At 39.0% G+C, this 20,472-nt stretch overlaps 1 protein-coding gene across 4 annotated transcripts; it reads right to left on the bottom strand.

Moving 5' to 3' along the window:
- Nucleotides 1–111: 111 nt before the first annotated feature.
- On the bottom strand, nt 112–20,168 carry LOC103977931 (kinesin-like protein KIN-14I). Of its 4 annotated transcripts, none has more exons than XM_065123330.1 (24): nt 19,873–20,168; nt 19,114–19,355; nt 17,997–18,069; nt 15,370–15,501; nt 14,954–15,192; nt 14,502–14,829; nt 13,399–13,498; nt 13,086–13,267; nt 12,854–12,969; nt 12,646–12,748; nt 11,992–12,144; nt 11,760–11,906; nt 11,428–11,628; nt 5,419–5,583; nt 5,155–5,325; nt 4,858–4,998; nt 4,443–4,649; nt 4,191–4,317; nt 3,884–4,086; nt 3,518–3,700; nt 2,649–2,744; nt 1,891–2,088; nt 787–1,058; nt 112–570 (listed from the first exon to the last, which is right to left on the bottom strand). In XM_065123330.1, the coding sequence occupies exons 2-24, from the start codon at nt 19,266–19,268 to the stop codon at nt 378–380; spliced, it is 3,885 nt and encodes a 1,294-aa protein (XP_064979402.1). In that variant the 5' UTR covers nt 19,269–19,355; nt 19,873–20,168; the 3' UTR covers nt 112–377. The 4 variants fall into 4 exon arrangements, with proteins under 4 accessions (XP_064979402.1, XP_064979395.1, XP_064979408.1 ...); XM_065123323.1 differs by having other exon boundaries at nt 19,114–19,445; nt 19,873–20,167; XM_065123336.1 differs by having other exon boundaries at nt 4,455–4,649; nt 19,114–19,445; nt 19,873–20,166.
- Nucleotides 20,169–20,472: the final 304 nt, after the last annotated feature.

Raw genomic sequence — 20,472 nt, 5'->3', positions numbered from 1 at the left:
GAGATGCATGCGTATCACTTAGCAATCAAATTAATAGCTCTCAGAATTGTGCACCGACACCTACAACCTCAGACAGAATTATCAACGACATCTCGATGCAGAAGAAAGCCATGGAAAAGAGCACACTCATGATGAACAAAATCACATGATTTACAATCTTTGGAGTAATCTTTTCTTATGATTTGTGTCTAAAAATTATGACTTCTGACTGTACATCAGCATACTTAGAGAACAGTGTACATGCGTTGATGACAAAACTGAGCATGCCACGAACATTATACAACATGCTGCTGGCAACATTGAGCATGCCATCTGCATTTCCCAACTGAGAAGGTGCAGTGATGATGAAGGTGCTTCATGGTGTTGAAGCTACACTTTCAAGAGGAAACCCTACCTTCTGATCTCTCTTTTGAGTGTCGTTCATCCTGAATCTCTTCTAGTTCTTCATCTTCGCCTCGCTTTCCTGCTTGTTCTTTCCAATAAGCTACCAACTTCTTTAGGCGTGCAACCTCTTTGGATGAAACATTCTTGCTTGGGTCATTTACAATTAATCGTACCCTTGATGCATACCTGCAACAAAACCAAATGAAGAACATCAGCAGCGAACAATACTGAAGGATTAAAAGCATGTAAATGCCATATGTATGATTGGTCAATATAACTTTGTTTATGATTGCATCACCCATCCAGTTACCAAACAATGTAAGTAGCAAAGGGAAAGGACTAGCAAACCAAACACATAGGAATGACGCGTTTAGATACTAACAAATAAAAAAGTATACATACATTAGAGAGTTATATGTCTCTTCCAAGTTTGACTCTGCTGCAGAGACATTCACAAACATTAAAGTCTTCGCATTGCCACCAAGAGAGTCACTCATGAGCATAGTCAACTTATGATTCCTATATGGTATATGTTGTCCATCAGAACACAAAGCAATAATAACGTCCGCAAGAGCTGAGAGAGACTTATTGATACTCTGAGCTTCCTTCAATTGGTTTCCTGAAGAGCCGGACTTCTTAACCCTTTCAGAACCAGCAAGATCTACAAAACTAAGCTGCAAATTTATGATAAAAAAGAATCATTGAGTCAGCAAAAACAGTTAACACTATATAAGAATAATGTAAGCTGATTGAATAAATAATATAAATTTACATAACAAGATGGCAACAAGATTGCTGATTTTAATTCCTTTAGCAGCTACCCATTTAAAGATTTGCTTTTGACAACAAATAGTCCAACATGTCATGGAAGTTCTTTTTTTAGTGGCCAAGTAGGTGCTTAAGACACATACTTATTAGGAACCAAAGAATGTCAATATGGTGGTTATAAAGACAAAAATCAAATATATAAGTCGGCATTCTATAGAAAATCTTATTCTGCTGCGAGAGGATGAAGAAAACTTCTAGGAGGGCATATGGTTGAACATAGGAAAATCCATTCCAGTCTGGTTTAATCTAGAGGTCAAGTAAATTGATGTTTTTAAGCATAGTGATCAGAAGAAAGAACTTTTGCCAGCATCATTAAGGATCCATTTGGAAAAGTTCGTCCTCAAATTTTGGTATAGTGAAAAAGAGCTTCTATAGATTTCTGAGATGTTTTCTGTAAATGATATTTCACAAATATATGTACTGTAATTTCTCTGTTTCTCCAGAAAGATGTTACTGAACTATAAAGTTCTTCACTTGTATGTCTAAGATTTCATAAATTTGCTGGAACATCATGTTTTCCAGCTTTTCATAGATTATTTAAAAGTTCAATCATCCAGCACCACTAATTTGAGCAAGCAATGATTTTCAAATAATGTAATAAAGCAATAGAACTACCATAGACATACTAATCCATTGCTGACGCCTAACATAGAGCTTCTGAACAAAAATGATGTGTACCTTTCCTCTAGCTAAAGATTGAGTTTGAAGATTTGTACTTTCAATAATAATTGAGACTATCAAATGTGATCTTGAACTTTCATCATTCATTTGAGTCCCGGCAGTATGTCGTTGCTCAGATCCTCTAGAAATAATAGCCTTCAATTCATCAAAGTTAGAAATGTGCACAATTGTCACATTCTCAATTGAGACTAATCCCTGAAGAGTGAGAAAAAACAAAAGAATTTTCAATAAAGAAACACAAATTGTCATAGTTCTTTGGCAAAGAGAAAAGTCAAAGCAATTACCTATAGCAAGGTTTTAAAAGCATAATATCTCTAATTTTTAAATATTATTGCTATCATTTACAAGTGATATGACAACCAGCAAATTTGGATGCTAAGTTCGTATGAAAGATATACATACCAGTAATGGTTTACCAAGTAGTATCATGATCACTGCATATAGCATCATAGATGGAATTCAAATGGTTTTATGTTGCTGATACGGGAAATCCCTTTGTTTCTGTATTAACGTTTCTGTTTATTTAATGCATTGTGAAACAAAAATCACACAATAATGTTTTAGTTTTTGGGCATTTTGATATTGTACAACATAGTAGATGTTGGATTATCAGCTGAGCTAATTAGTTAAGAATAGGACCAAGATCCACAATATATAATAGTCAAAGCTCAAAGTTTCTCTTTCAGCTTGTATATAGCATAAAGGGAGTAGAAAAAGCTGAGACTCAAGAAGCATAGAAAGAAATGCAATGTTACCTTTGAATCCTTTTTTATTTCCAACTTCAAGCGTTTTGCACTTTTTGGTAGTAAGAGATCCACAAGAGTGTCTTGATACAGTTCTACCATATATACCTGGAATTATATGAAGTAAACCATCATAATATGACCAAACAAACTAAGGGATTAAAGTGCTCAAACAAGAAAAAGCTTTTTTTAATTAAAGTCGTGATAATGGTTGCATCACAAGCTAATTCGATAAGAAGTTGTCATATTCAGAAAGATGTCCCCGTGAAAGGTCCCAGGATAAATAAACTTACAAGTTGTATGTCCAACAATCCGATCTTCTTATATCTAAATGGACATGGATAGACTGCATCATTTGAAAAATGTGACAATACTATAGAATTGATAATCATGGTTGAAGGCCATAAGCAGTACAAAGTGAAAAAGGGGGCATGGTAAAGATGTCTCTGTGGCCTCCTCTTCCCTCACCATTGTGTGGCCTCCACCTACTCTGCTTTCAATACAACCATTACCCCAGCTCCACCATTAAACTCCATCTCCAAGGCCTGCCACCATCATTACTACCATGGCTACCTTGCAATCTTGATAAGTTAAGTTGGTTAGATATTGTTGAAATCTTGAGATAAAGATGTCAGTTGTCTAACTGTTTTTATGTCTTTCAGATACTACAACTAACAACTTAGCTATAAAAAATGATAACCACTTAGCTATAAGACTTTCAATTGAAAATGATTATAACATTGAAATTGACATTTCCAGTGTCTTGATAGTTAATCTTCCACTTCTCGAACCAAATTGCAATCTATCAATGAGGAAAAAAAATTAAAACAATGTGAAAAACAATACCAATAATGACAACAGCAATTGCATATTGAACACACCTTTAAGGAAAAAGAATACTTGCTGCTGTCACGCTTTATAACTCTAAAAAGTTCCTCAGTTGCTCTTGGTGTAAGTCCAGGATTACTTTCTGAACCATAAATTGTGAAAGTCTTTCCAGAACCGGTTTGCCCATATGCAAATATGCAAACATTATATCCATCAACTGCGGATTGCACCAAATACTGCATATTGATTGCAGAACCAATTAATGCAAGAGAAGCAAGTTAAACATTAATTAATAGATAAAAAGTAAGGTCCATAGGAAGAAAATGTCTACAGGGATGATTTTTTATCATAAACAACAATTTGTTTGTAGAATGAATGTCAAAATATAAGATTAAGTTTAGCTTCAGAAAACAAGTTACCTTTGTATCTTCAAAAACCTCATTCTGAGAAGCACTTTGATTGAAAACACGATCATAGATATGTTGTTTTGACTTTTCATCCTTCCATGGATGGGCAAGTGTAAATTCATCAAGACTAGCAACTATATTCTTTTCCCCTTCAGAAATCTCCTTCTCATTTAGAGGTCGCAAACGACAAAACACCCTAATTTTTCCTTTCATATCTATTTTGCCAAAAGTTAGATACAAAGTTTATTATTGTCAGAAAAATACAATGAAACAAAAGGAAAGATCTAGCATAGACAAGTTTTAGAAAACAATTAAAAACCTTCAATCATATTATAGTATTTCTTCCGTAAAACCTGCTCTTCCTTATAAAGTGCTTCTAGCTCAATTAGTTGTGCCCCCTGTTTCTTCAAAATGGCAGCAGTTTGTTCGTTCTTTCTATCAATGTCCTACAAAAATAGTTTTGGAGCATGAATTTTAGCCTTCTCAGTATAAACCTAATGAATATAAAGCACTACCAAAATATAAATTGATTCATCTTTTGCAAGAAACAAAATATGAAAAACCATGTCACCGCTGTATATACCGCTTTCCACTCTCGTAATTCCTCCAACTCTTTTGCATTATTTTGTAGTTCATCTATTTCTTTGTTTTTCATAGAAATAGAAGCATTAGCAATACTCAAGTCCTGCATGATGCCCTGCAATTTATGTTCCAGTTCTGTAATACGTGTCTTGAGTATTCTCCGTTCCTCTTCGAACTTCTTCTCTAATGTACTCTTCTGAAATTTAAAAGCCGATTACCAAATGAACAAATAAGAGCAAATATTGCACTTACATAAAGCAGGTTAGAACATGTTAAAATTATGAAAAATCTTATATTACAGAATATGCATCCAACATCCATGGAGTAAAAACTTACTGACATGGGGTAGAGCATAATAGATGTCAAAATTTACCAAAAGAAAGGAAAAGCATATGATTCAATACCTCATCATTTTTCCTTTTCTCAAGCCTTTGGATCTTTTGTTCAAACAAAGATTTCTCCTTCAGCAAAGTTTTATAACTTTCTTTTGATGCATGCAACTCCTTCATACATGCCTTCAGATCCTCTTGTGTTTTGCTTAATGACTTGGTTTAGAACACCGGAGAAAAGAATAACCAGATTATAATATTAATGTAAGCATCCTTGGAGTTACGATACAATTATCACATTAAAAATTAGAGAAGTTTAATAATAAGAAATGACAACCTAATAAATAGTCTGAAGTAATCAAATATACATACCTTGATGTCGACACTATCTGTCTTCATACTCCCCATGATTAAATCACCTTTCCCATGTTTGTTAGATACAACCAGAAGCTCCTTCTCATGATTGGAGTCAACTGGAAATCGTTCTTTAATGTTTGCTCTCGCTACTGCAGCCTCCAAATTACTTTTATCCAGCAATGCAGACTAATCATATGCATAAATGATAAGAGCAGTAGTCGTGCAAGTAACATAAGTTAGTAAAAAAATAATTAGAGTGATAGTCCACCAAGAAATTACCTGCAAAGCAGAATCTTTCTCAGCACATATTGCTTTAAGTTTGTCGCGATCACAAGAAATATCTCTTAGACTTTGCCTCTCCAGCCTCAATGATTCTTTGAGCTCTTCCAGTTCCGCCTGCATCTCTGCTTCTCGTTTCTCTTTTAAATTCAGTTCTTCCAACAACTATAAAAGATATGGCAATGAATATCCAAACTTCTTAAGGCCAATGTAGTACAAAAATATAAGCTTTTAGTCCAAACTTACATAAGGGTTATAGCAGAACTGTAAAATGCACAAAAGCAGAGCATGTGTCTAAGAAACAAAATAATCTATGAACATAAATAGCTTCATGGTTTAACTCTCTGATAATGGCTTGTCATCCAAAATGAAAAATGAACTGCATTAGCACAGCATATCAATGTGAAATAAACTACTGGCATATGATCAGGAGATTTTTTTGTAAGAAACCAATTCCATAACCTTTGCATTAAATTAAATAATTGCATGACCTTAGTCTTCAAACTGTGATCTTATACAAATAAATCATGGATATCTTTGTAACCATCTTCAATTTGATTTTGTATACTCCTAAGCAAGGTCTGCAATTTCGTACCGTACCGAAGTTTCGACGTTCGCTCGGTACGGTATGAAATTGTATACCAAGCTGTCATGGACAAACTTCTAAACAAGGTGTTTGATATAATGCTTATGTATGTCCGTGTCTTTCGGCATGTTCATGCCTTATACAGCATGTAGAGGGGCAGCCGAAGGCTTAATAGTCCCATTTTAGTTGGGTTGGTGGCCTCTTTAGGCTTGTAAATAAAGGTTGTGTCATGTGGACACGTGGACACGTGCGAGAGATTTTCGGTCTGTAATGGACCATTTTACCCTTTGTTGTGCCACTGTTCAGAGCTTGTAAAGTCTGTTTGTAATTTGCATTGTCTATGAAGTGTTTTTCGGAAATGTTTGCTTGTGGATCCCGATTGAGGCGTTCTCTCTAGCCCGTTCTCTCTTTTGTTGGTCCTAAGGGACAATGGGAGTCTTCGGGGAGGCTGACCTTTGCGGACGGACACACAAGGGTGCCGCACGACTTAGGCAAAACCAGCTAAGTCCATGACAGATGGTATCAGAGCGGGACAAGCACTCATAGAAACACTTAGCATGTAAACGTGGGGGACCTAGCGGGGCTGCGTTGAGGGCAGTCAGCACACGCGCGACCGTTTGGGGGAAAACGGGCATGAGATGTAGGGAAAAGGAGTCGCTCATAGGAGCGGGCATCTGACATTGGCATTCAGAGGAATGGCCAACCCTTCGCGCAAGAGGCACCACGAGAACAGGCAAGCTTGGAAGAATGTAGAGCGCACAAAGGTTGGGATGGCTGAGTTTGAGCTACGGCTCAACGTTGACAACCATAATTGATGGTGCTCAAGGCAAGCGAGGCGCTTGGTAAAGGATGAGACCATCCAAGGTGGAATGAGTTGCTCTACGACCAAAAGAGTTATGCAAAGCTCACAGAGGTGAGGGGAATTGCTAACTCAAAGAATTTGGTACTCATGCATGGGCTTGTATGCGGACGATGGAATGTTCGCGGCCATCCCAAGGCGACCGAAACTCGGCGCCATGGAGCATTGAAACTTTCTCTTCGGCATGTGAAGGATACGTCCGTAGGAGGTTGAAGTGTGCAACGAGTTCAGCATGTTACTAGGCCTTGAGGGGTGCAGCGGGGACTGTATTGACGGGGAGTCGCAATCTAGCAAGTGCGTTTGCAGAACAATGCATAGTTTGTTCAGCAGATCGGAGTAGTCCAAGGGGATGATGGTCTCCGAAACGAAGAGAGATGTTGCTCCAACGGGATAGTTATCCAGGAGGGATAAGTCCCGGCTCTCCAGAGGGAGAATCATGTGGGATGGACCTCACATGTTGAGGAGGAGTACCTCAACAAACAACAACTCCACGAAGCTCGATGGACTGAGCAAACGGCGAGGAGTCGTCGCATGATCTCGCTTGAGAGAATGCATTGGTGGATGCATTGCGAGATCAAGTGGGAGAGCGACCCAAAGCAACTTAAATGAAGGCACACTTGGCGTCGATGTGGAGATCGGACTCAAAGGAGGGCTGACCCGTGGAATGGTGGGCGCGAGGGCCACCATCGACTCAATGCAAAAACGAGGAGCGGAGCAACTTGGGTGTAACTTGGCGAAGTACCCAAGCCGTATGAAAGGAGCCAGCATAGAAGTTGGAACATGGAGCAAAGGCACAGTGCTTTCCTTAGACAGAGGTCAAGGACATGAACTCTTGCAGAGGCAAGAGTAGGATCATGTTGTTCCATGGGTCCTTCATTCTAACGAAGTGGATTCATCTTGTATGGTGCCAAAGGCGAAGGGAGCTTCTGGGCACATGCACCTTATCTCGGAGGAGCATTTGATGGAGGAACTAAGGCGACTCAATTTGCGGAGGCGAAGTTGGGTTCAGAAGGCCTTAGCACGGGGCAAGAGGACGCAGAGGCGGGTACTCTTGAAGAATATGCCACAGTGTTGCCATTCAAGTTGCCATGAAGGAAGCAGTGCGCAGCGGAGATTGTGCTGGTAGGAGCAAAGGCCCAGGATCCAGACAATGGTGCACAAATTACAGTGAAGTCGGTGGACTTCGGGAGCTACTAGGCGACGGACTGTCCTAGAGCGGTGCTTCATCTAGGTGTGACCCAAGAGTGGGTGGATGAAGGTCGATTGCCAAAGGAACGAACAAATTCGAAGGTGGAGGAGTCCCTGCGATGTATTGGCAGAGGCCACACATATGGAGGGTTCACAATTCGAGTTTATTCCACAAGGATCAGAATGCAATGGAGATGTCACCAGGAGGCGACATGGTGCAGCGGATCGTGGTGGAATAGTTCGATGGCAATACGATACACACGACCTGAGTCCCGTGAGGGACTAGATCATACGGAGGTATGATCGGGAGCTACTGGAAGCTCCACTTCGGTGAACAACACGACGGCAAGAAGGGCTATGGATTCAAGGAGTGAAGGCCATGGTACCGCAGTGGCGGGTCTTCCGTGCGTGCATCGAATTTTGCATCGGTTGAAAACTTTGGTCATCAGCATATGGGGGCTGGGTTCCACCAAGGGAAAAGTTCGGATGCAAGTACCAATGAGTTCCATGGGAGGGACTTGATCATGCAGAGGTATGATCGAAGCAATTGGAGAGTTGGACTGCTCCAGAGCTCATATTCGCTTAAGGGAGCCCGGCAAGTCAGAGGACAAGGTCGAGTAAGCGAACGTTGCTACCAAGGAAGCTAAGGAGAATAGAATTGGTACAAACCCTACAACGTGATGGCAGAGGCCGTGCATGGGAGTTGCAGTCTGTCTTTCCATCGACCAAACAGACTGCTTGGAGAACACAGAGGTGTTGAAGCAGGGGGTCGAAAGGGGCGAGGAAGCGACGACGAGTCCAGAGGGACTTAGCTACCAAAAAAATCAAGCATCAGTTAGAATGGAGGTGGACTCAGAGGAGTGCCACGGAGACATATCTACTGATCATGAAGAAGAGGGATGCAGATGCGAGGCGAGGGATAGTAGGGCCATGGGCATGGCAGCGCCATGGTACCGCAGAGGCGGGACTTCCGTGAAAGTCATTGATCCCTTGCTCTCATGAGGGAGAGCGCTTGGTCGTGAAAGGGGCCGAGGAGGTGGAGCATGCAGAGGCAATCTCCAAGTACCGAGACAAGGCTGAAGGGCAGAGGCCGAGGAACTTCGTAAGACCGGTGTCGATGAGCTTCTCATCAAGATAGCCGAAAGTGAAGGACTTCGGGTCATGCAAGAGTGCATAACCAAGGAACGAAGCAGGCAGTACGCGGTGCTGTACCTTTGCTACTCAGCAGAGTAGGCGGCAGGGTTGATGGAGAAGACGGTACAATCCCAGAGGCGACCAAATCTATGAGAGAATTACTCCAAGTTGGGGTGAAAACTTCCTGCATTCCAGAAGTTCGATGGCATTGAGAAGGTGAATCACAGTAGCTAACTCAACGCAAGGAGTGCAAACACTTCAAGTGCTTCAGAAGTGTGAGCAAAGAGCAGGCGAAGGTCAGTAACCAGCCCGATGCATGAAGTACAACCTCGAGGAGGCGGGAGAAGTCAAGTAACCTTTGCCTTCTCAACTCTTAAGAGAATGGGCGAAACCGAGTACCCCAATTCTCTTATCTATCCAGTAGAGGAGCTCTATACAAGTTCAAAGACCCTTCGAAGATAATGAAAGACAATAGTTGTCAAATCCTCACCAACGGTGATCAGTGCTACTAAGAGTAGATTGTCCGCTTCATTTCCCAACGAAATGCCAATCGAAAGCGGAAGTGATGAGAACCTACTTGGATATGACAACTAAGTGAAAGAAGAGTCAATGAGCAAATTTTGTGGAGGAAGGACCCAAAACTTCAGAAGTTTACGAGATGATGCTCGTTAAAGCTCCAACAAGCATCCACCCAGTTCAAGCAGCATGAGGCATTTGAGAGACTGGCGCAGTAAGGATGGTCTTTTCCTTCATCTGGGGGATCCGCAGGAATCAACAAGGATCAACACAACTCAACCAACCCCACACCAGAGTCAGAGTCATTGGTGAGTTGAAGCAGCATGGCAGATCAAATGTTCGACTACTCAAAAACAGTAGTGGAGAGCAGCTAGGAGCCAAGAGGCGCATTGTAGCTGGAGCAGAAGATTGAAGACTCAGCAAAGGCGAGAAGTTGCAGTGTCGACAAAGGCTTCAACGAGGACGTCGAAGGAATAAGTGGGGGAGAATGTCACGGACAAACTTCTAAACAAGGTGTTTGATGTAATGCTTATGAATGTCCGTGTCTTTCGGCATGTTCATGCCTTGTACAGCATGTAGAGGGGCAGCCGAAGGCTTAATAGTCCCGTTTTAGTTGGGTTGGTGGTCTCTTTAGGCTTGTAAATAAAGGTTGTGTCATGTGGACACGTGCGAGAGATTTTCGGTCTGTAATGGACCATTTTACCCTTTGTTGTGCCACTGTTCAGAGCTTGTAAAGTCAGTTTGTAATTTGCATTGTCTATGAAGTATTTTTCGGAAATGTTTGCTTGTGGATCCCGATTGAGGCGTTCTCTCTAGCCCGTTCTCTCTTTTGTTGGTCCTAAGGGACAATGGGAGTCTTCGGGGAGGCTGACCTTTGCGGACGGACACGCAAGGGTGCCGCACGACTTAGGCAAAACCAGCTAAGTCCGTGACAAAGCGGTATATCGTTCGGTATACCGCTTGGTATATATATATATATATATATATATATATATATAACTCGGCAACGTCGCCTCTCTCTTCTCCCAGGTGGGGTGACGTCACTTCGGTGACGTCGCCTCGTTTATATATATATATATAAATTAATATATATATATATATATATAATTTAAAAGGCGACGTCGCATCGCCTCGACGACGTCGCCTTTTCCTTCCCCACACGGGCCGACGTCGCCGAGGTGACGCGACGTCGCCTCGTTTATATATATATATATATATATATATATATATATATAATCCAAAAAAGGCGACGTCGCGTCGCCTCAGTGACATTGCCGAACGTCACCTTTTTCTAAAATATTTATATATAAATATATATATATATATATATATATTATTTTATTATTATTTTTCATTCCGCCCGGTAGCGGGCAGTCTATATACCAGTATGCCATCGGACTAGTATGTACCGCCCGTACCGAGCAGTATCATTCGGTATTGCCTACCTTGTCCTAAGTAACCTATTTATGTAAGCATAAAAAAATTCCACATAAGCTGTGTATATGTTATGGGATATGCTAAGCCTGATGTTTCTCAGGCTGGATCTATTTTGTTGAATCAAAATGAAACAGGGTGTATAGCATACAATTTGCTTATGCCTTAGATTCATAATATGCTATGATATTATGAGAGATTCTCCATATAAAATTTGGTGCAGGTATCTAGCACATAATGCACTATAAACTAGAACTTAAATAAGCATGCCCACATCATGCAGATTACTTACATGATCAGCATTCTTTTGAGATTCTTCAGCAGCTCTTGACAAATCTTGTACACGTTTTTCATATAAATCTAGGCCTGGAGCTTTGACTGTTTGAGAAATATCACCCTGACTAGATCCACCAGTAGCAGAGCGTGCTTTTGCATATCGACGGAGCATCACATCATTTATATGTGTCTGAAGAGCAACACATATTTCTTCACCCTAAAATGTTAATTGTTAAACTAAATTAGAACTATTGTGCAATTTAGAGAAGACATCAAAACAGATAGAGGATCAACAAGGGAATGCAACCAAAGTTTGTGGGAAAATGAAACATATGGATGTGCTTGAACCTGCTTAGTTTCAAACTGAAAAATGTGAAGAACACCAGCAACCCTCATCTTGAAAAATACAGCAGTATTGCTGCTACCAAACTGCATAATGTCTCTTAGCTCTGCGGAATGCAAGTACTCTTTTGGAACTGGACGGAAAAAATGAACCTAAAACCATGAGATAACTTTTTTTTAAACAGCCCAATTATGGTAGATAAGATGCACCAAAAGCTCAATATGAATTGCAACTAACCCCACGCTTATTGATTCCTAAAATGATTCGTCCAGGTAAAAGACCTATAGGATCATCTATCTTCCGCACACTGAAAAAAACAGAATTTCCATAAGGAAGAGTTCTCAAGATTCTAAGGAACTGCTGTTTAGCATCATCCTTTGACAAATGTTCCTGCATTAACCCATAAAGCTGAATGAGATTCAGGATAAGTAATAACTAAAGAAGGTTTCACTAAGGATATTTTGAAGAATATTTCAGCACATAACTTTGAATCTGGACTAGATATATATCAACACATGCTACTCACATATGCATCAATAACCATTGGCTTACAGCCTCAATGGGCACCTAAATAATATACAGACACATGAATTAAACATCATTTACAACAAACAAAGTGTCTCCTGCATATATCATCCAACCCTTATCCCATCAATTTGGTGACAAACAACAATAGTCAATTCAGCAGAATTTCACATGTTTCATTCTGGCTTCAACTTCTAAAATCTGATGCCAAATTCTTAGCTAGGGAGAGTTTAGAAAGAGAGACTTGCCACTAACTGAATCTAAAGATATTTTAACATGCAGAATATTTAGGAGAATAAATTGCATCAATTAAGTTTTGTTTGTAAATTTAACTTTCTAGAATTTCCATTGAGGTTCGCAGCTTACCAATAATCGATAGCGTGAGATGACATCAAGCTCCCAATCTTGCTTTGCTCGTGTAACAGCAATTTGTCTAGGAAGAAATCTTTCGAGAAGTGATATCCATTCACTGCAAAACCTTAAACAATTTAGAAAGAATTTTTGCTACATAAAATCAGAATAAAAAAAAAATCTGTAGATGTTACTTGAACAGTAAGGATATTAAGACACTCACACACATGAATCAGGATTTTCAACAGAGCCAATATCAACCAAAATTTGCAAAGCAGACAATTGTGCAGCATCATCCCTTCCAACAGGATAATTTCCAAGCATATAATCATGTTGTAACTGCAATAAAAGGAAAACAGTAGAAAATCTAATGACACTGTTATCATGAAGGGGTGTGTATGATCACAAGTCCAGCAATTGTTTACTTCTCCATCACGGGGCCTAACATAGCATACCTGTACATATGACAACTGGACAAACATTGGATCAGCTACAGCTTCATCTGATTCCCGAAACAATCGTTTCTTAAAGATGAGCTTGCAGTGCAAGATCTCTCCTTTACTACGGTCCTTAGCTGCCTTAAATTCAGCCAGCAAATCACCAACATACTTGTTATCATCTAAAGCTAAATATTCCTCTGCATGTAGAACAAGGTAGCATAGCCAGTCACATCAATAGAGTTAATCGATCAAGATCATAAACATTAAGCACTGGAGTTATTAATTTTTTTTTTTATTATCATATATCTTAATTGTAAGAGGGAATTACCATTGCCAGCATCAGTAGATTTTGAACCATTGACAACTTTTCGGCACTCAAATAGACTGAAACTGGAATACACTGAGAGTTTGATGATTCCTGCAAGTTCCTAAAGGAAGATCATTTTTTTTCAGCACCAAAAAAAGACAACAAACTCAAACAAAAAATGACTATTTTCGGCTCATATGAGAGTCAAAGATTGTATGCACCTAGATTTTCAGCAACCAAAAGCTAAGAGAATTCTGGGAAATGAAGTTGAGGCAATCTGCTCCATTATTCAGGCTATAGGTTGTCTGACCTCATCGATAACTCATTAGGCTTCCTCATTCCCTTATTGATGTCCTAAGTATCAGTCATGTTTTGTTTAAAAATCATCACAACTACATTTCAGGGCATCCGTCTTTGTGCTCTTGATGTAGTGTGCTGGATATATCTTCAGTCAACACAAAACTTGAAGTGGATTTGATAAATAAAAACAAAGAGGATGAGTGTATCGTCTATATGCTCTACTCATGATGTTCTTGCCAATTATTACCATATGTTGGTGGCTATCACTAGAAACTAATCCATTTTCCTCCTAACCACAAAAGTATATGCACATAACAGGACAAACCTATTTTAACCTAATTATTAATTGCGTTATCACTATTGAGAGGTTTGTGTTAAGTATAGTGACCAAATGCATGAGCCTCTGAGATGCAGAATTTGAGGCTCACTATACACAACCGTACCACTAAAAGTACCGAGGCTGTCTTGTGACTCGAACACCCATGTAGCAAAGGGGCAACTTTATTGGTTTATTGAGTATCTTATATTAAACAGTATGGCAATTATGCTAGAAGAAACAAAAGATTATCATTTCTTCTAACCACAATCTGAATAAGATTTTTGATGTCAATCTTCAGTGTCTTTTGTATTTTGCAACATCAAAAATAGTTTTTTTTTTTACACAGCAAAAATATTTGCTTTACATTTCTTACATGCTAGACTGAAGATGTAACATATATTTGAAGCAACTGAGAACAAGCACACTAATATGCACTGTAAGGAATAACTGTTATGCAATCATGAATAGATGCAGGATTTAAAAACACAATAAGAATACTATGTACCTCCACAGCATCAGCGACAGTTGTTGCCATGTCATAAGTAATTTCTTCAAAAGTTTCATCCAGAAAAAATACAATTGTTGTAAGCTTTTTGCCAGTCAAAAGAGCTTCAATCTCCTCCCGTGCAGGTATTATAAGCCGAGGTCCTGCCTTTACTGAATTCTTTAATGCATTCAGTGTATTCAAAGCAAGGACTTGGACTTCAGGTTCGTTGTTCACCCCATGAGCTACATAATGAACATATTCTGATAAATATGCTCCAATATCCTTGCTTGGGGGCATGGCAGATGCACATAAGTACATGAGCTCCCAAGCTTTTATCATAGAGTTTCTGCAAAATAAATACAGCATTCCTATGCCATTGTGAGGGTGAATAACATATTATTAACAACACAAACAGAGGAAACTAATGACACAATATGTTTCTTCTATCTAGACATCATGGAGTCGCCTACCTATCAGAATTTTTGCGTGTTTGCTTTGATATCTGGACAAAGAGCTCATCTCGAAGTTCAGAACGCTTCAAAGTGTGCTTATAAATTTTTGCAATTAGCTCTATGCGCTCTTCAAGACTCAGCACCATTATTTTATCTGAAGAATCAATCCCCATGTACTTCAAGATCATCTGGAACAACTTTACAGACCGGCTTACCAGGTCACTGCTTATTTTAAGCAGAGAAGTTGGAATTGAATCCTGCACAAGAAAAAAAGTATATTCCAAGAAGCATGTAAAACAGGACAAACTCTTCCTCATGTTCCTTTTTAAGCTTCCTTGTGGCTTGTGCTTAAGTATCAGCACTCCACATGACAATTTATGGACGTAGATGCAATTGTTTTATACAAGCCACCATATTGTTGGAAGAAGCTTTACCTTTTGAAAGCACAGCATGTCTTCCAATGTAAATTTTTCACGAACTTGAGGACCTACAGATTTTTTAGAGAAGAATCCACGTTTCCCAGCAGACTGGATCTGTTTCTGCATGGATCGTAAAAACCCCTCAACCTATGAAAAAGAGAAGGCAAAACTGAGAGTGGTGGAAAATAAGATGGGCAAATGAACAAGTCGATAAAACTAGTGGTCATCTTTTGGGAAAACAAAACTACACGACGATGTAAATACTTTTTTTCCAAAAAGTAAAATTAAATTACTCTAAGAAGTATGAATACAACTCTGACCAAGCTCATCCGAGCGCAACAGTGCATGCAGATCAGGTGGCCAACTGGCATTCCACAATTGATTTGACCTAGATAATATTGCGTAAGTGACCAACCAATTCACACACTTATTCCCGTCTATATTGCGGATGAGAAAATTCTATCCCCATAATTTTTCACATAATAATAACAAATTTCAAAAGACATTGATAAGATGCCATGGAGGATCCTCTTCAATATCTTGATCAAAGTCTTATACTTTGATGCATGAGTACATTTTGTTCCATAATTAACACTTTGATCAGTTTATTGTCAAAATTTTAAAATAACATTTACACTATGGAGCCTAGTTTCTGGTGAGATCAAAATGATCGTGGGAAGAAAATAAATGTCAAGTGCATAGGTCCATTTGGTCAAATAAAGAATGTAGAAAAATCAATAGGATATTTCTGAAGTATAATGAAGTTAACACCAAGAAATATTCATATCTGATTAACCACATTGCAGATGAGAAAACAAACAAAGGAAATCCTAAACTAGGATAAAAAACTAATGATATGAAAAGAATAAAGAAACAAATCAGCAGACATGCTAAAGGAGCATAAAAGAAAACTGATTAGCTCTTTCAATGATTAAAATTATAATACTATAGCAAACAGAGTTTATAGGAATGGAGCTACTAATGAATGAGAAAAATACCATCTGAATATAGACTACAAGTACAAGCCACTATTCAGAATGAATGCTAGAGAAAGTAAGCCATGACTTTGGCAGTTTATTATATGGATGTCCACATGAGCTACAGATAGCATCCAATCAAAAAGTAAAATGTTTTTTTTCAAGCACATTATAAGACCAGAAATAAATTATTCTAAACCAAGCAGTGTGAAAGAAAGTGCTTTCAGAGTTGCATGTACCAAACTTCAGCAGGAAGTTGAAACGTTCTTTATCTTAACAGAATTATATGTGTTACTATCAGGGTGAACAAGGCAGGCTTTATGCAAAGGGAACTTAAGATAGAGGACATAAAATGACATATATTGTTCGACACAGTGTATAAATTTAAACCAAAAAAATCATTTGGAAAGTACTAAATAAGTAAATATAATCAAATGAAGATGTAATACAAAAAATTGTCCCCCTCGTTCTGCATATGAATAGCCAGTATGGATGTATAGCAACAAGTTACACAGGAATAGACCGCATTCAGTCAATAGCTGGGTTTGAAAATAACCATATTTTATAATATATTTAAGCGATCCATTGTTACAGGATTGGAATCATCAAAATATTAATATCAGTCGACATTTAATAATATAAAAGGAAAATTTGTCAGCCCGCATAGCATCCACATCGTTATGTGACAAGTCTGTAAATTCTAGCCCAAGAAAAAAAAGTCCTCCAAAATACCCAAAATTCTAGCCCAAGCAATTTTTTAAAAGATGATAAGTACCAGACATAGAGCCGAGATATCATTAACTCTTTATAGTTGACCAATGGCTGTCTAGGAGACTGCTTAATGATCAAATCTGTTTAATCACTTCCAATGGTGCCTGTAAAACCCACTGCTATAGCAATGCCCAACAAAAGGGCAAATGTTGGCTTCATAAATGATGCCGTGCACCGTGGTAGCAAGTAACAACTACCTCCACCAACTCCATCAGTAGATGCAACTGGTATTGCATAAGGTTGAGAAAAAAACAAGGTATGCAAAGAGTCAAGAGAAAGTAAGGTGGCATTGGACATGCCAGTAGCTGAGTACCACATTATATTGTATGATCACGACCACAGGTTTTTTGCCAGCTATTTCAGAAGGAAATGAGTCCCAAAATGTCAAAGACTAACATGAAGAAAAGTCATTGTATTCCAATCCACTGTGTTAAAGAACCTGGGAAAGCAGATCGATTAGTTGTCATCTGGCTGATTAAATGGCTGTCTAATTTCATTCGCTCAAAGCAATGCTTATGGGGTAAATTACACATCCTATAGGCCATCATGGTCTAGGAAAGAACCTGAATGATTTTTCAAAGCACAAATCCTAGCATACATGATTAAAGATTTGCTCAACCTATAGACAATGAATAAGTATGCTGATACCAACCACTTATCTTGATTCAACAATCATCTATTCCAAGTAAATATCTTTCCATGCCTTAATTTAACAAAACAAGCCAAATAACACAAAGATATAAAGTTCTCAATGCATTTGAAGTGCCAAAGTAATTAAGTTTCACTAGTTAACTAAATATAAGATGGTAGGAAAATGGTCAGGGTTTATATGCACAACAAAACCTATCAGTCAAAAATAATTTGGCGAGAACTTGTGAAGGACGATAAGCATACCTGGAATTTATCAATCAAAGATATAGCCCCAGCAAGCTCTGTGGGTAGAGACATTGACAGGGTCGTCGGGGTACTGCAAAAGCAATGATGTAAGAGAACAAGCATATGGAAAAAATGGAGGTACCTACAGCAGCTTCATATATTTGAATCTCCACAGCAATGTAACTTTTGAGAAAAAACTAGAAAAATCATTGAAGCGACCATGAACCAGAAAAAAAAAATGGCATCATCCATCAACAAAATGATGAGATCTGTCTGGCATGTTAATAACTGGACAAGATGGAGCAGTTGCTACATACAAAAGATGATTCAGGAACTTTGACCATGAATAAATCCAGATGGAACGTAGAGAGGATTAAGAAAATAGTATAACGCATATGCTGCAAAGCTTATCATGGATCAGAATGTGAGATGTGTACAATGCAAAGCTTATCATAGAGCTGATTTTGAAGAAGTGGCCCCAAAAGAAATTAAAAATTGAAGGTACATGATATGTAAATTGTAAAGTGTATAAAACAGTCAAGAATGTGTTTCTCGAAGAAAAATTAATGTTCATGGATGAAAAAATCGCATCACAAATCAAAGATATCATTCACAAATTAGAGTTTGACATATTACCATAATTTTCCAAAGATCAGCACTAGGTCCAGTATTTCATGTACGAGAAATTAGCATCACAAATTAAAAGATATTAGTCACCTATTAGATTTTTGTACTTTAATGTAATTATCTAAAGTTCAACACTACATCCAGTATTACATGTAAAGCCTAAATTATGCATCATAATGAAATAAAAATAAAACCGATCCCCTTGTTTCATCAATTGCCGATATAAGACTAACATGTGAGCTTCCCATAGAAGAAGAAAATAGTTTGAGTCTACCTGGGTTGTGAGCTCGTTGTTTTTGATATAGTTCTACTACAACTCATAAGTCACAAGGACTTCTTTCACAGCCTCAACAGAAAAGTGAGGCGATAAGTTTGCTAGATTTAGATTCTTATACATCCACTTCTAGGGCATGAAGGAATCCAGGTTGAACATTTCAAAACTTAGAAAAGGAAGTTTGTTTTTCTTCTAATGAACAGGTTGTAGGAAACAATTGAAGCATATACTTACGGAGGAGCGAAGTAGGATCCATCACTGTCATATCCATCCCCATTTACGCTGGCAGCAGAATTGTGCAAAGGTGTTACATTTCCATTGCCGGAGCTAAAGGAAGATTGGCTTGCCCTGGTAACTTGTGCTGTCATTGGTGGATTGTCAATAGTCATTCCGCGGATCAAAAGCAACAGCCTTTCCTCGCACTTCCTCCTGGGGCGTCGCACCTGATGCTCGTTGCAGCCCTCGTCTTTGTAAATCTTGGAACCGATGTGAGGATTGATAGAACATAAAAAAAAGTCATGCTACATTCACCATCCCGACCAGCAAAAGTGATCTTCACAGAGACCCTGGTAGATTCATAAACAACTTATGTCGTATCTTCACTTCTACGTCAAGAAAGCCACCATGAAAATATTGTCGGGAAAAATGATGGGCCTTACCGGCACACGACAGAAAGTCAGCAAAACCTTTTTTTTTTTTTGTTCAGATTATGCCCGTAAAGGAGATCCTTTATATGCTAAGAGAAATCAACACGACAATACTCCAACACCACAGAGGGTAAAACGCCTCTAAACTAGTGAAAGCATTTAGACAGAAGCAAACTCTGAGCTATTTCCCACAGTACGCGCTCCGCGGACGGAAATGATACCACGAAGCGAAGCAATCGAAGAACTGTGACTTGAAAGCTTCGGATCGGGTACTTTCGGGGAATGGAAATCCGACGATGTGAACTGAGAAGACCAAAATGAGGGATCGGGCAGCAAGAGACTTTACCTTAGGGAACAAAACCGAGAAATCTGAGGAATGTGGGTAGCACGAAGTCCGACGGGACACCAAGACGCCGAGCGAGCAAGCCAAATAAAGAACTCCAAGCCCCTATCTTGCTCCGCTCATCGTCATCTGCTTCTTCTTGCTGCCGCTGCCGGCTTCCCTCCTTCTTTCCCTCTCCCTCTTGTCCCCCGTGACGAGATCTACTCCTGACGCATTAAAAGGGCGAATGGGATTGAAGGCGGCCAAAGGAAGCCGTCGGGAGTCACGAGGATTAAAGAAATCACACAGACTGAGGGAGAAAGAAGGAGCGAGCGGAAGGCAACGTCGCTTTCGTTCGTCAAAACCACATTTATGATTATTATTATTATTATATCATTATTTTGAGAATTACAAAAAAGGAGAGAGAGATGGGAGACTTGGTTTTCAAATGTAGTCAGTCTGGGTCTACCACGTCAGCAGGTGGACTCGGCCAATGCGGATACGACACATCAGATTCAATTTAAACAATTGTTGGCACAAATCCAGCAAAATTAGGTCGAAAATGTGTTTTTTTTTCCGAGAAATATCCTTATTTTCATAATTTCTTAATCATTTTTTATAAAA

The sequence above is a fragment of the Musa acuminata genome, chromosome BXJ1-3 (assembly GCF_036884655.1).
Source record: "Musa acuminata AAA Group cultivar baxijiao chromosome BXJ1-3, Cavendish_Baxijiao_AAA, whole genome shotgun sequence".
Classification (NCBI taxonomy): Eukaryota; Viridiplantae; Streptophyta; class Magnoliopsida; order Zingiberales; family Musaceae; genus Musa; species Musa acuminata.
Note: the sequence above shows the minus strand (reverse complement) of the source record. Positions and strands in the feature narration are given on the sequence as shown.

Bases quoted from the DNA above. Each gene is read 5' to 3' on its own strand.
- LOC103977931 (XM_065123330.1), bottom strand. From the start codon at position 19,268: ATGACTATTGACAATCCACCAATGACAGCACAAGTTACCAGGGCAAGC. The intron at 12,970-13,085 runs GTATGCTATGTT...CTTTTATTGCAG, and splicing joins TCCAGTTGTCATATGTACAG to TTACAACATGATTATATGCT. The intron at 4,318-4,442 runs GTGACATGGTTT...CTATTTTTGTAG, and splicing joins GGAAAGCGGTATATACAGCG to GACATTGATAGAAAGAACGA.